The sequence below is a fragment of the Jaculus jaculus genome, chromosome 20 (assembly GCF_020740685.1).
Source record: "Jaculus jaculus isolate mJacJac1 chromosome 20, mJacJac1.mat.Y.cur, whole genome shotgun sequence".
In the NCBI taxonomy this organism is placed as follows: Eukaryota; Metazoa; Chordata; class Mammalia; order Rodentia; family Dipodidae; genus Jaculus; species Jaculus jaculus.
In genome coordinates this window covers 17,358,593-17,371,465 of record NC_059121.1, presented here as the reverse complement: position 1 = coordinate 17,371,465, position 12,873 = coordinate 17,358,593, and the positions used below count along the sequence as shown (strand labels likewise).

The 12,873-nt window shown below is 42.3% G+C and overlaps 2 protein-coding genes across 2 annotated transcripts in view; one reads left to right on the top strand and one right to left on the bottom strand.

Moving 5' to 3' along the window:
* Ercc8 (ERCC excision repair 8, CSA ubiquitin ligase complex subunit) overlaps positions 1–8,570 on the bottom strand; it is a 41,297-nt gene extending 32,727 nt beyond the window's left edge. Inside the window, exons 1-3 of the mRNA XM_004664919.2 lie at positions 8,423–8,570; positions 5,517–5,612; positions 439–540 (exon numbers count right to left, since the gene is read on the bottom strand). Coding sequence (XP_004664976.2) covers positions 439–540; positions 5,517–5,612; positions 8,423–8,499 — 275 coding nt within the window. The 5' untranslated portion in view covers positions 8,500–8,570. The remainder of the gene's footprint in view (positions 1–438; positions 541–5,516; positions 5,613–8,422) is intronic.
* Positions 8,571–8,760: 190 nt separating this feature from the next.
* Ndufaf2 (NADH:ubiquinone oxidoreductase complex assembly factor 2) overlaps positions 8,761–12,873 on the top strand; it is a 142,068-nt gene continuing 137,955 nt past the window's right edge. The window contains exon 1 of the mRNA XM_045138965.1: positions 8,761–8,925. Coding sequence (XP_044994900.1) covers positions 8,796–8,925 — 130 coding nt within the window. The 5' untranslated portion in view covers positions 8,761–8,795. The remainder of the gene's footprint in view (positions 8,926–12,873) is intronic.

The window sequence follows — 12,873 nt, the reverse complement described above, 5'->3', positions numbered from 1 at the left end:
ATATTTATTATTACATCTAGTCATTACAAATTGGAAAACCCAATTTGTAATTAAAATTAGCTGATACATAAAAGGATCTCATACTAAGTGGTACTAAAAACAGCTACTGAGACATGCTTTGAAGGTATACAACAAAAATAATTAAAAGTTTTTTCAGGGCTGGAGAAACGGCTTAGTGGTTAAAGGTGCTTGCTTGTAAAAAGCTTTTGAAATATTCTTTAGAAAACTGGTACAAAGGCTATGTTTAGGGAAAGTCACACAATAAAAAAATCTATACTTGAATTTCAGATATATTCATCAAAGTATAAAGGGATACCCATGTAAATATGTCAACTGAAAAATTTGTATAAGCCAGTCGCATGACTGCCATTTTCATGTTTTGTATGCAATGCAAAAAACTTGTTCACAAATTCATGAATTACATTTCTAAATACACACCTGTCAATGGAACACACCGCTTTACATGTGTAATAAGGCTGTCTGCTGGAGTTCTCAAGGTCATAAAGTACAATCACACCATCTGAACCACCTGACAACATGCTGGTAATAAAAAAATTCGTATTAATCATTGTATAAAGTCCATTTATTTATAAATGCATATTTCCAAAACCTGATGTAAATCTAACCAAATATATTAAGATCATAAGTATAGTTAATTCTCACTAACACAGACTAGCATTTCTTAGCCTAATATTTGTAGAAGAGTGAATATAGAAAAAAAAATCAATCTATGATTTAGAGTTTACTTTCATGATTAAAGAGAGATGGTAGAAGTAAGATGGCAGACATATTTCTTTTCTATTTTTAGATTTTTTTTTTCTTTGAGGTAGTAGTCCAGGCTGATCTGGAATTCACTAAGGAGTCTCAGGGTGGCCTCAAACTCACAGCAATCCTCCTACATCTGCCTCCTGAGTGCTGGGATTAAAGGCCTTCACTACCATGCCCGGCTCTTTTCTATTTTTTAGAAGTATATTTCTTCTTCTTCTTCTTTTTTTTTTTTTGGTTTTTCGAGGAAGGGAAGGGGTCTCACTCTAGTCCAGGCTGACCTGGAATTAACTCTGTAGTCTCAGGGTGGCCTTGAACTCATGGCGATCCTCCTACCTCTGTGCCACCACACCTGGCCTTTAGAAGTATATTTCTTAATTAAGACAGTCTAGTACTACAACATCATGTTATTTTAAGTGTCTTATTTATATCTGTGCTAAATGAAAAAATGGAATTAGACCAGCTATTACCAATAATAGCTACCTAACCCTGGGCAAGTTTCAATATTTGAACATAAAACAAAGCTCCCTCCCCAAAAAAAAGAGTGTGAAAAGGGAAATTTTCACCTAAATTACAAAGTTAATGTGACAATAAAAGTATGAAGATAGTTTTCGTCCTTCTTTTATCAATTCATTCAACTTTATAGAGGTCCTAAAACATGTATGTCATTCTGCTAATAAACTGTGAACAAGACAGACATCATTCCTGTCCTGAATGTCAGTGAAATACCCAGATAGTACACACCATTATATAAATGGCTAGCAGTAATTGGGACCATTGTGATAACAAGTTAGGACTCAAGGCTGGGGTCCTTGATTATAATATTTAGATGGATACCTGCAGGAGGAATTGGAATTAGGTACAGAGGTGTGTGGAAGTAACAATCCAAATTCATTTTAGAAATTAAAAGAAGGAATGGGCTGCAGAGATGGCTTAGTGGTTAAGGCACAAAGTGTACATGTGTCTGAAGTTTATTTGCAGTGGCTGGAGGCCCTGGTGTGCCCATTCTTCCTCTCTCTCAAATAAATGAAAAAAAATATATATACATTTTTCCTTTTGTTTTTTTGAGGTAGGATCTCATTGTAGCCCAGGCTGACCTGGAATTTACTATGTAGTCTCAGGGTGGCCTTGAACTCACGGCAATCCTCCTACCTCTGCCTCCAGAGTGCTGGGATTAAAGGTGTGTGTGACCATGCCAGGTGATAAGATATTTTAAAAGAAGGAATGTATTGGTGAAGTGTGTAAGGGATAGCAGTAAGATTTCTCTTTCTTTCCCTTCTTCTCCCTCCCTTCCTTCTTTCCCTCTTCTTTTTACATTCAAGGGTTCCTTCCTTCCTTCGTGTGGGTGTATACATGGAGGCCAGTGGACAGCCTCGGGAGTCAGTACTCAGGCACTGTCTACCTTTTTGGAGACAGGGTCTCTCTCCTTGTCCTGGAACTCCTCAAGTAGGTAGAATGCCCGGCCAAGGAGTCCCAGGAAGCCACCAGAGCAGACTCCCCAGCTCTAGGATTACAAACACACACAATTTCATGTAGTTTCTGTGGACCAAACTCAGGCCCTTGTACTTGCAAGGCAAGTACTTTACTAACCATGCTCTCTCTCTAGCCTGAATTTGTGCTATTTGTTATAAATTTTAAGGTATTATCTAAAATCACCTTTGAGTCTGAAGTGGTGGCTACCTTTAGCTTTCCAGACAGCCAAAATATTTTCAGTTTAGAAAATAATAATAGGTGGTTAGCTGGATGTGGTGGTGTACACCATTAATCCCAGTACTCAGGAGGCAGAGATAGGAGGATCACTGTGAGACTAGCCTGGGATTACAGAATGAGTTCCAATGAAGGACTCAGGAAACAGACGCCATGACAGGCTTTGGAGTCCTCAGGAGACCTAAGTTTCTGTTTTCCGGCAAGGCCTAAGTTTTTATTTTCCAGTAAGGGTGAGTTTAACAGTTACTGGAAACTGATTACGCCATACATTTCTGTAGTCATTGTCTCAGGGTGGCCTTGAACTTAGGGCAATCCTTCAGCCTCTGCTTCTCGCATGCGCATTCTGGGATTAAAGGTGTGCACCACCACGCCTTCATTATTTCTTTTGACTCCCATTCAGAATACTGTTCATTTTTATTTTTTAAAGATTAAATTAGGCTGGGCATGGTGGCACATGCCTTTAATCTTAGCACTTCGGAGCAGAGGTAGGATCACTGTGAGTTCAAGACCAGCTTGGGACTAGAGTGAGACCCTACCTTGAAAAACCAGAAAAAAAAAAAAAAAAAAAAGGAAGAAAGAAAGAAAAGGGGGAGGGGGTTGGAGAGATGGCTTAGTGGTTAAGTGCTTGCCTGTGAAGCCTAAGAACCCTGGTTTGAGGCTTGATTCCCCAGGCCCCATGAGGGGTGCACACATCAGGAGTTCGTGTGCAGTGGTTGGAAGCCCTGGCGCGCCCATTCTCTCTCTCTCTATCTGCCTCTTTCTCTCTTTGTCTGTCCCTTTTGAATAAATAAATAAAAATAAACAAAATTAAAAACCTTTAAAAAGAAGTTCTATATTTAGTAGGTTTTGGACCAAATTTAAATAGTGCAAAATCTTAAGACAACTTAAATTTCGTTCTGCTATTATACAAAATATATTTACGCAATTGAAAATAGGTGCACCATTAAAACAGTCTTCATGAAGGTCCCAACCCCAATTCCTTTTCCTCCCTCAAAAATAACTAATTACAATGACTTTTACACTAACTACTAATTTTCAGAGTTCATCACTCAACTGTAGAGCATGAATAATACTAACTTTAGGTTTTAAAATTTTTTTTTAAAATCTTTAGTGCAGGTCTCCCATTTACCTTTCATCCCCCTTCCTCTCATTTCCCTCTCTTCCGTCCTGCACACCCATCTCAGACACTGATGACAGGGTTCAGGTGCTGTAACCATGGGAAGCCTACTTAACTCTGGTTCCTGTATTGTGATGTGGTGTCAGCAACAGAACCAATCCTGGGAACTAAAATTGATATATTTATATAACATATTACTATTTGCTATTACTACTGGTCATCATCAATCCTTAGGCTTATGTCTCTTTCTCTGATCTCAACTCTGGTAGAATCCTCAAGAGCTGGAGAATAGGAAACACCACAGATTCTTGTATGCTTGGAGATATACTCCTCTCCCCCAAACAAGAACAAAACAAAATCACCATCACTTCCTTGGATCTAAATCTCCAGGTTCAACTTGGTAATGGCGTGACTCATCTGACCTTATTTACGGGCAAGCCCTAGTTACAGGTTTAGTATGTGCTCCACCGTCTGGCATTGATATTCTTCTCTGAGACTCCTGCTAGGTGAATCTTCTTTGTCCATGGTCCACATATTTAGCTACCTTAAGTCCTTTCCTTTCTTTCTTCCTGTTTTGTCTTGTAGGTAGGGTCTTGCTGACCTGGAATTCACTATGTAGTCCCAGGGTGGCCTCCAACTCATGGTGATCCTCTTACCTCTGCTTCCTGAGTGCTGGGATTAAAGGTTTTCCTTCCTTTTTGATATTTAAATTTTTGCTTTTACCCACACTCTATTTGTAGCACATTCCATCTTTTATTTATTTACTTGGGTTCCTTCTGTTTTTAGTCTTTGTTTCTGAAATATTTTTCTTGAGTTTAATCACTTCATCATTAAGCTCTGATCACTGTATTTACATAACTGCTTCTTACTTTTGGTGGTTTTCAAGTATCATTTTAGTAATTCGCATCTGTCTTATGGCACATACCCATCTATTAGGATGTTGCTGTCTGAAGTGGAATTACCTCTTATTTCGTGTGCTCTCATCATTGTGTATGGACCTACATCATATCCTATTTTTGCTTCTAATTTTTCTACAATTTCAGAATTGAATCTTGATTATGAATTACGTTTAGGGCTGGAGAGACACCTTAGCAGTTAAGGCGCTTGCCTCTGAAGCCTAAGGAGCCAGGTTCAACTCCCTAGACGCACAAAGTGACACATGCACCTGGAGTACATTTGCAGTGGCTGGAGGCCCTGGTATGTGCGTTTTCTCCCTCTCCCCCCCCCCCTCTCTCTCTCTCAAGTAAATAAATAAAAATGTTTAAAAAATAATTGTGTTAAGCATTAGTATTCCACCTGCATAGATGGGGCAACTGAGGATTGGAAATGTCATGTAAATTGCTGAAAGTCATAAAGCTGATTGGTGGTAAAAGTAGGAGCAATCCCAGTAAAATAGTTTGCTTTAAACTTAATTTGCCAAATATTCATTTGCTTTTTGTATTTGTTTCCCATTAGACTCCTTGAAAGTAGCAGCTAGCCAGACATGCTGGTTCACACCTTTAATCCCAGCACTGGGGAGGGAGAGGCAGAAGGACCACTGTGAGTTCAAGGCTACTCTGAGACTACATAGTTAATTCCAGGTCAACCTGGGCTAGAGTGAAAAGCTACCTCGAGAAACCCAAAAGTAGCAGCTGTACTTCAAAACAGCACCTACCGACACATCTCAGGACTTAACAGCCTTCTGTATTCAAAGTAAGTTCCATACTCACTGATTTAATATTTGTGTCACAACTAAGAAACATTTCTCTGAAAACATTTTCTACGATTGATGTTTTGTATTTATTTAAAGTGAATGCCAGCCCAACAAATGCTACAATTCAGAATTTTTACTGATTTTTAAAAGATGTCTGGCAATTCATTTGAAAGTATGGGATTTTATTGCATCATAGTTAAAAGAAGCATAATAATATAACTACAGTAAACTTACTATCTCCCTTCCACAAGTTCAATGTCAAGGGTGTTGACTCCATGGTCATGGATTCTTTCAACATTTCGGTCTTTGTTCAATTCCAGTTCCAGTACCCTTCCAAAATGAAAAGAAAAAAGATAAAGCTTAACAATAGTAAAATCTATTAACATAAATAGTTCTCTAAGATTGCAAATAGTACAAATATCCTAAGGAATTCTTAAATCTTCTGCCACACATTTGAAGTTGTTTACCTTTGAAAATAGTTTCTTTAAGTCTTTAACATATCAAGTTACTAGTAAATACATGCAAAAACTTTCACCTGAAGCATCATCTTAAAGCACTGTATTTAAAGAGTTTTAGTTAAATTCTGGTAAATTTAACTATGGGAACCTAATGGACAAAAGTTTAAATTACATGATTCAAAAAAATTTTTTTTAATATTTTGTTTCAAAGAGAGAGAGAATGAATATGGGCATGCCAGGGCCTCCAGCTGCTGCAAATAAACTCCAGACACCTTGTGCATCTGCCTTACATGGGTCCTGGAGAATCAAACTTAGTCATTTTGGATTTGTAGGCAAACGCCTTAACCCCTAAGCCATCTCTCCAACCCCCAATTTTTTTTAAAGCTAATATTTATTTACTTGAGACCTAGAGAAAGAATGAATGAGTATGGGTGCCAGGTTCTCTTTCCACTGCAAATGAACTCTGGACACATGTACAACCTTGTGCATCTGGCTTACGTTGAGTACTAGGGAATCGAACCTGGGTCCTTTGCCTTTGCAGGCAAGCGCCTTAACTAAGCCTTCTCTTCAGCACTCAAACCGGTTCTTCTAAAAAAAGTTCACTTGTGTGCGTGCACATGCACACACATGTGCACCAGGGCCTCTTTCTGCTGCATATGAATGCTAGATGTTTATGTCACTTTTACAACCAGCTTATGTGGGAAGCTTGGGCATTGGACCTTGGCCATCAAGCTTTGCAAGCAAGTGTCTTTTACCACTGACCCATCTTCCTAACCTTAAAGATGTTTCTTAAATACAGGCAGAATTTTAAACCATGTTCCATGTAATAGTTAAGTAATTTAAATAGAGCGAATCCTTTTCTTCTTCTCATCAGAGCTCTTTCCCCAGAGTGTGGGACCAGTAATTACTGCTTTTAACTTGTCTTCACACTTGTGAGCTCATGTAAATGTATGGCATTAGAGGAAACTTAGAGTCCAGAGTTGTTGGCCAGAAGACCAAAATAGGAGTCCAAGGACAATTAGGAACATCAGACATGTCCCAGTTGAAGGTCAGGAAGGCAAGCCCATAACAATGGGTCACAATCTCCAGGATCATCCCTGAATGAAATATGCATCTAATCCCGAGTAGCATAGAAAAGATGTTGAGGAATGAACTAATCACCATGTAAGACAATGCCTGTCCACTGAGGGGGTGGGCCTGGGGCAGATCTGAAAAGGTTCTGGAAACTGAACTGACTCTGAAAACACAGCCCACTTACACACTGAACATATTCTTTTTTAAAAATTATTTTATTTCTTTGAGAGAGAGACAGAGATGGGGTGGGGGTGGGAGAGAATGGGCTAGGACTTTTAGCCACTGGAGGTGAACTCCAGATGCATGCGCCCCTTATGCATCAAGCTTATGTGTCTACTGGGGAACTGAACCCGAGTCCTTAGGTTTCACAGGCAAGTGCCTTAGTCATTAAGCCATCTCCCCAGCCCTAAACCTTATCTTACCCCCCACCAATGTCAGTTGGTTTAATGTGCACACAGCTGAATCTCATACAATGGTGAGATGAGAAGAAACACAGATATTACAAGACTATTGCCTCATTTTAGAACACAATGTTACAAAAAAAAAAAAAAAAAGAAAATGTAGAAAAAAGCCGGGTGTGGTGGGCACGCCTTTAATCCCAGCACTCGGGTGGTAGAGGTAGGAGGATCGCCATGAGTTCGAGGCCACACTGAGACTACATAGTGAATCCCAGGTCAGTTGGAACTAGAGCGAGACCCTACCTGGAAAAACAAAAAAAATAAATAAAAGACATTTTTTTCACTGACTGAAACAAAAGCCATGTCTCATCTCATAACAGCAATTAAAGTGTCCAGGATGCAGATCAGAATTATTCTGCTTGTGAAGAACGATGGAAATTTCACAGCTGGAGAGGTGACTTGGCAGTTAAGGCGCTTGCCTGCAAAGCCACAGGACCCAGGTTCCATTCCGCAGGACCCCACTTAAGCCAGATACACACGTGGCGCATGTGTCTGGAGCTCCTTTGCAGTGGCTGGTGGCCTCGACGCGCCCATTCTCTCTTGTTTTCCTCTATCTGGGTCTTCCTCTGTCTCTCAAATAAATAAATAAAAATAAAAACAAACATTGTAGAAAAAGAAACTTCAACTCAACGGGGAAAGACAAGCAACAGAAGCCACTGCGAAGAAAACCTGGGCTTCGGGATTATCTGTCAAAGACTTCACAGCAGGTGGTCATGAGAAATTTTATAATTTTAACTCCATGGGACTCACAGGTGGACTGGAACTGAGGGAGGCAAGAATCAGTGATCACGAAGACAAAGCAACTCTAAGTACACACTTGCGGAACCGATGCCTTCCAGTCTCCAGGTCTCTTGATTTATTTATTTATTCCCCATCCCACCTGCCCATTCGCTTTGCCGGGCTTCAACAACGCTCCCCGGGACAAATGCGTTTCTTTAACCTTGCACCCGTTCTCCAAGCAGGAGGCACACCGCAAGGACTTAACTCTTTTCTGCAAAGCTCCCCCAGGAAGACAGGATCTTCCTCCACGTGGACGGCGCGCGCCCGCACCGCTCCACCACCGCCAATGGCTCCACCTCCTCCCTGCCCTCCAGCCCTTGGTCCACGTTATCCCTCGGCTCGTGAGAGCAAAAGTCACAGGGTTCTTTACCTCCGTGTGGCCTGCGTCCTGCGGAAGTGAAGCGGGTCCAACAAACCCGCCTGTCGAGCGCCCAAGAAGCCCAACATGACGCCTCCCGGTCACCGGCTCGAGCCCTGGGAGCCGCCATGATAGAGCCGGCAGCGGGGCTCTTCGATTGGCCGAGCCGCCGCACCGCCGACCAATGGGGAGCGCCGTTACTGAGCGGGCGTGACGTAAGGCGCGGAGGGGGCGGGTGGGCCGAAGGAGTCGACCAATGGGAAGCGCAGTTACTAAGCAGGCGTGACGTACGCAGAGGGAGGGGTGGTGGGCGGTGCCTTCTGGAGCCGGTGGGAGGAGACTGTTGAGTGCGCACGCGTCCGCCGGAGGAAGTCTTCCGCGAGCCATGGGCTCGTCGCCGGGGTGGTTCCGCGCGCTGTGGAGGGCGCTGCTGTCCAGGGAGGCGAGAGAGCTCGTGGGCAGCGACCACCTGGGCAACAAATACTACTACGTCCCGTCGTACAAGAACTGGAGAGGTGAGGCCACCCAGGGTACCCTGGGCCTCGGGAGGCTGGCTCAGCTGCGTGCCCGCCGGTGCCCGGCTGCGGGGCCCGGCCCTGGAAGAGCTGTGCCCTCCTCTCCGGCTGTCCGCCTCGGTGGACCCCGCTCAGCGCACCGTCGTCCCCCAAAGGCCCCCTTCCTACCGGAGGCCGGCCCAGGCACCCCGGTCTTCTCCGATCCTCCCATTCCTGTCTGTCCCATGTCCTTATCAAGGTCACTTTTCGGAAAACTCGGCTGGAGGAGGCAGAGGCCCAAGGGGGGTGGCTGTGAGTTGGAGGCCAGCCTTGGGACTGCAGAGTGAGTGAGTGAGTTTCCAGGTCAGCCTGGGCTAGAGTGAGACCCAACCTTGGAACAAAACAAAACAAAACAGACAAAACCACGTGGCTCTTCTGCTGCTGCTTCTGGTGCAGAGTTCCTGCCTAGTAGCAGAGCCGGTTGTTGGAGGAGTTAGGGGCTGTCTCTGGCTGATTGAAGTCACGTCCGTGGAACTCACGTCATAATCTCTATTGTGTTATGTCACCGCAATGTGGAAGTCCTCAGACTTAGAGGGAAGTAAGGAATTGCGTTAGAATGTCAGCTCCGACCCGGTTAGCTGGAGGATCACAGACAACTGCCCTCAGCAACTCTGAAAAGTAAGAGAATACTAGTAATAGCCGGGCGTGGAGGCGCACGCCTTTAATCCCGGCACTCGGGAGGCAGAGGTAGGAGGATCGCCGTGAGTTCGAGGCCACCCTGAGAGTACATTGTGAATTCCAGGTCAGCCTGAGCCAGAATGAGTCCCTACCTCGAAAAACCAACCAACCAAACAAAAAAACCCAACTAATAATAACTGTAGACCTATTCCCAAACTGTTTTTACTTATTTCTCATTCAGTGCAACTATATTCAGTGGTTATTCCAGTCTGTTATTCTTGGCTTTTTTCTATCACCTTAGAATTTTTTTCCCCCTAGTGACTTTTTCTTTTAAAAACTGTTGAGGTTCAAAAAAATGAGAGAGAGATTGAGAACTTTTTCTGATACTATATGTAGATAAGTATACATTTTCTGGAATTTTTAGAAGTGGAGGTACATAGCATGTTTTCTGAATCCTTTGGGTTCTTCAATTCCCTATAATTATTTTGGATTCATTTTTACACAAGCCCAGCTGTTCTTTTTAAAGGGTAGTGTTCCAGTGTATGTATATGCCATAGCTTGCTTCATCCATTCACTTGTTTGGATTATTTACACTTTAAAACTATCACAGTATCCCTGTAGAAGTCTTGTATAGGCATATGTTTTCATTTTTCTTCATAAAATGTCTACAAGGAGAATGGCTGGGTCCACTTGCTGGTATGTGGCACTTTGTAAGAAACTGCCACCGTGGTACCATTTTACATTCCCATCTGCCATGTGTAAGAGTTTCGGGTGTTCCCTGTCCTCATCAACACTTGGGTATAGCCCCTCATCAATTTAGTCCATCTAGTTGGTGCATACTGGTATGTGGCATGTCATTTTTTTCTCTTCTCTTTTTACTATTAATTAGTAAGTTGCTTTTTAAAAATTTAAATACAAATTAAAGGCCTGGAGGGATGGCTTAGCGGTTAATGTGTTTGCCTGCAAAGCCAGATGCGCAGGGGGTTGCACGTCTCTGGAGTTCCTTTGCAGTGGCTGGAAGCCCTGTTGCGCCCATTCTATGTCTCTTCTTCTTTCTCTGTCAAATAAATAAATAAATAAAAATAAAAAATATTAAATACAATTTAAAGGTGGCGTTTTACTTTGATACATATTTAACATTTTTTAAAAAAAAATCAGTTTTATACATTTATTTTAAAATTTATTTGCAAGCAGAGAGAGAGATAACGAGAAGACAGAGGGAAAATGGTGTGCCAGGGCCTCTAGCCACTGCAAAAGAAATCCAGAAGCATGCACCTCTTTGTGCATCTGGCTTACATGGGTACTGGGAAATCGAACCTGGGTCCTTTGGGTTCACAGGCAATGCCTTAACTGTTAAGCCATTGCTCCAGCCCCACATTTATTTATGAGAGAGTAAATGGGTGTGCCAGGGCCTCTAGTCACTGCAGACAAACTCCAGACGTATGTGCCACCATATGCATCTGGCTTAGGTGGGTGCTTGGATCCTTAGGCTTTGCAGGCAAGGTCATTAACTGCTAAGCCTCTGCACTTAACATTTTAACACATTTAAGATTCACATAGCTATCAAGATTGGAATATAGAACAGTGTTCTTACCTTCAGTAACTCCCTCCTGGTAACCCTTTGTTAGTTACATTCTTTTCCAACATTCTAGCCATGTCATCCACTACTGAATTTGGTGCCATTATAGTTCTGTCTTTTGAGACTATCACACATAAAATCATGCCTAAAACTCACATCTCATTCGGAATAATACTTTTGAGATTGATTGTACGTTTTAGTAGTTCCCTTTTTTTCTTTTTTTTCTTCTTAGTTTTTCAAGGTGGGGTCTCACTCTGGCTCAGGCTCTCCTGGAATTCACTATGTAGTCTCAGTGTGGCCTCCAACTCATGGTGATCCTCCTACCTCTGTCTCCTGAGTGCTGGTATTAAAGGCGTGCGCCACCACACCCAGTTAGTTTGTTCCTTTCTATTATTGATCAGTGAGCCGTGTTATATAGTGTTTATATATGTAAGGAAGGTAGTTTATATATTTATATGTTGGGGGATGTTTGGGTTGCTTCCAGTTTTGGGTACTGAAAAATAGAGTTACAGGTAATATTCACATATGGGCCATTATGGAAACCAGTGTGGATATTTATTAAAATGGTAAAAATAGGGCTGGAGAGATGGTCCAGCAGTTAAGGTGCTTCCCTGGAAAGCCTGACAACCAGTGTTCAGTTCCCCAGTATCCACATCAAGCCAGATGCACAAAGTGGTGCATGCATCTGGAGCTCGTTTGTGGTGGTTAGTGGCCCTGGTGCACCCATCCTCCCATTCTCTCTCTCTGCTTTCAAATAAATAAATAAACTAAAAGGAAAATCTAGACATGATATACCACTCCTGAGCATCAACCCCAAGGACGTGACACTCTAATGTAGAGAGATACTTGCTAATGCATGTTGATTGCTGCGCTATTCACAATAGCTAGGAAACAGAGTCAGCCTGGTTACCCATCAACTGATGATGAATGGATAATCAGAATACAGTACATCTACAAATACAGGTTTTATGTGAACAGAAGTTTTCATTTTCCTTGAAGACATGCCCAGGAACACAGCTGCTCTAGCTTCTTCTGTAACTTCCTTTATTATCTTGGACTTGTTCCCTTTGAGCTCAGCTTAGTCTAGCAAATGTGAGTAACAATACCAACATAGCATTATCAGATATTTCACTACTCAAAAAAAACCAGATAATGTAGCATTAAGAAAGTGAGACAGGGGATGGAGAGGTGGTTCAGTGGTTAAGTCTCTTTCCTGCAAAGCCTAATAACCTGAGTTCGATTCCCCAGTGACCAGGTAAAGCCAGATACACAAGGTGGCATATGTATCTGGAAAGTGAGACTTCATGTCAAAATCATTGAGATAAATTTGAGTAATCCTTTAATTACTTACTTGGTTCTTTTTTTTTCTTTTTTTACCCAGTTTTGTTCTTTCTTAATTTATTTTTTATTTATTTGAGAGAAAGAAAGAAGCATATATATAGAGAGAGAGAGAGGGAGAGAGGAAGAGAGGGAGCGGGAGGAAGAGAGAAAGAGAGGGGAGAGAGAGAGAATATATGGGTGTGCCAGGGCAAACTCCAGACACATGTGCCACCTTGTGCATCTGGCTTACGTGGGTCCTGGGGTCTCAAATCTGGGTTCTTTGGCTTTTCAGGCAAGTGCCTTAACTGCTAAGCTATGTCTCCAGCCCTTGTTTGTTGTTTTGAGGTCGGGTCTCGCTGTAGTCCAGGCTGACCTGGACTTCACTATGCAGT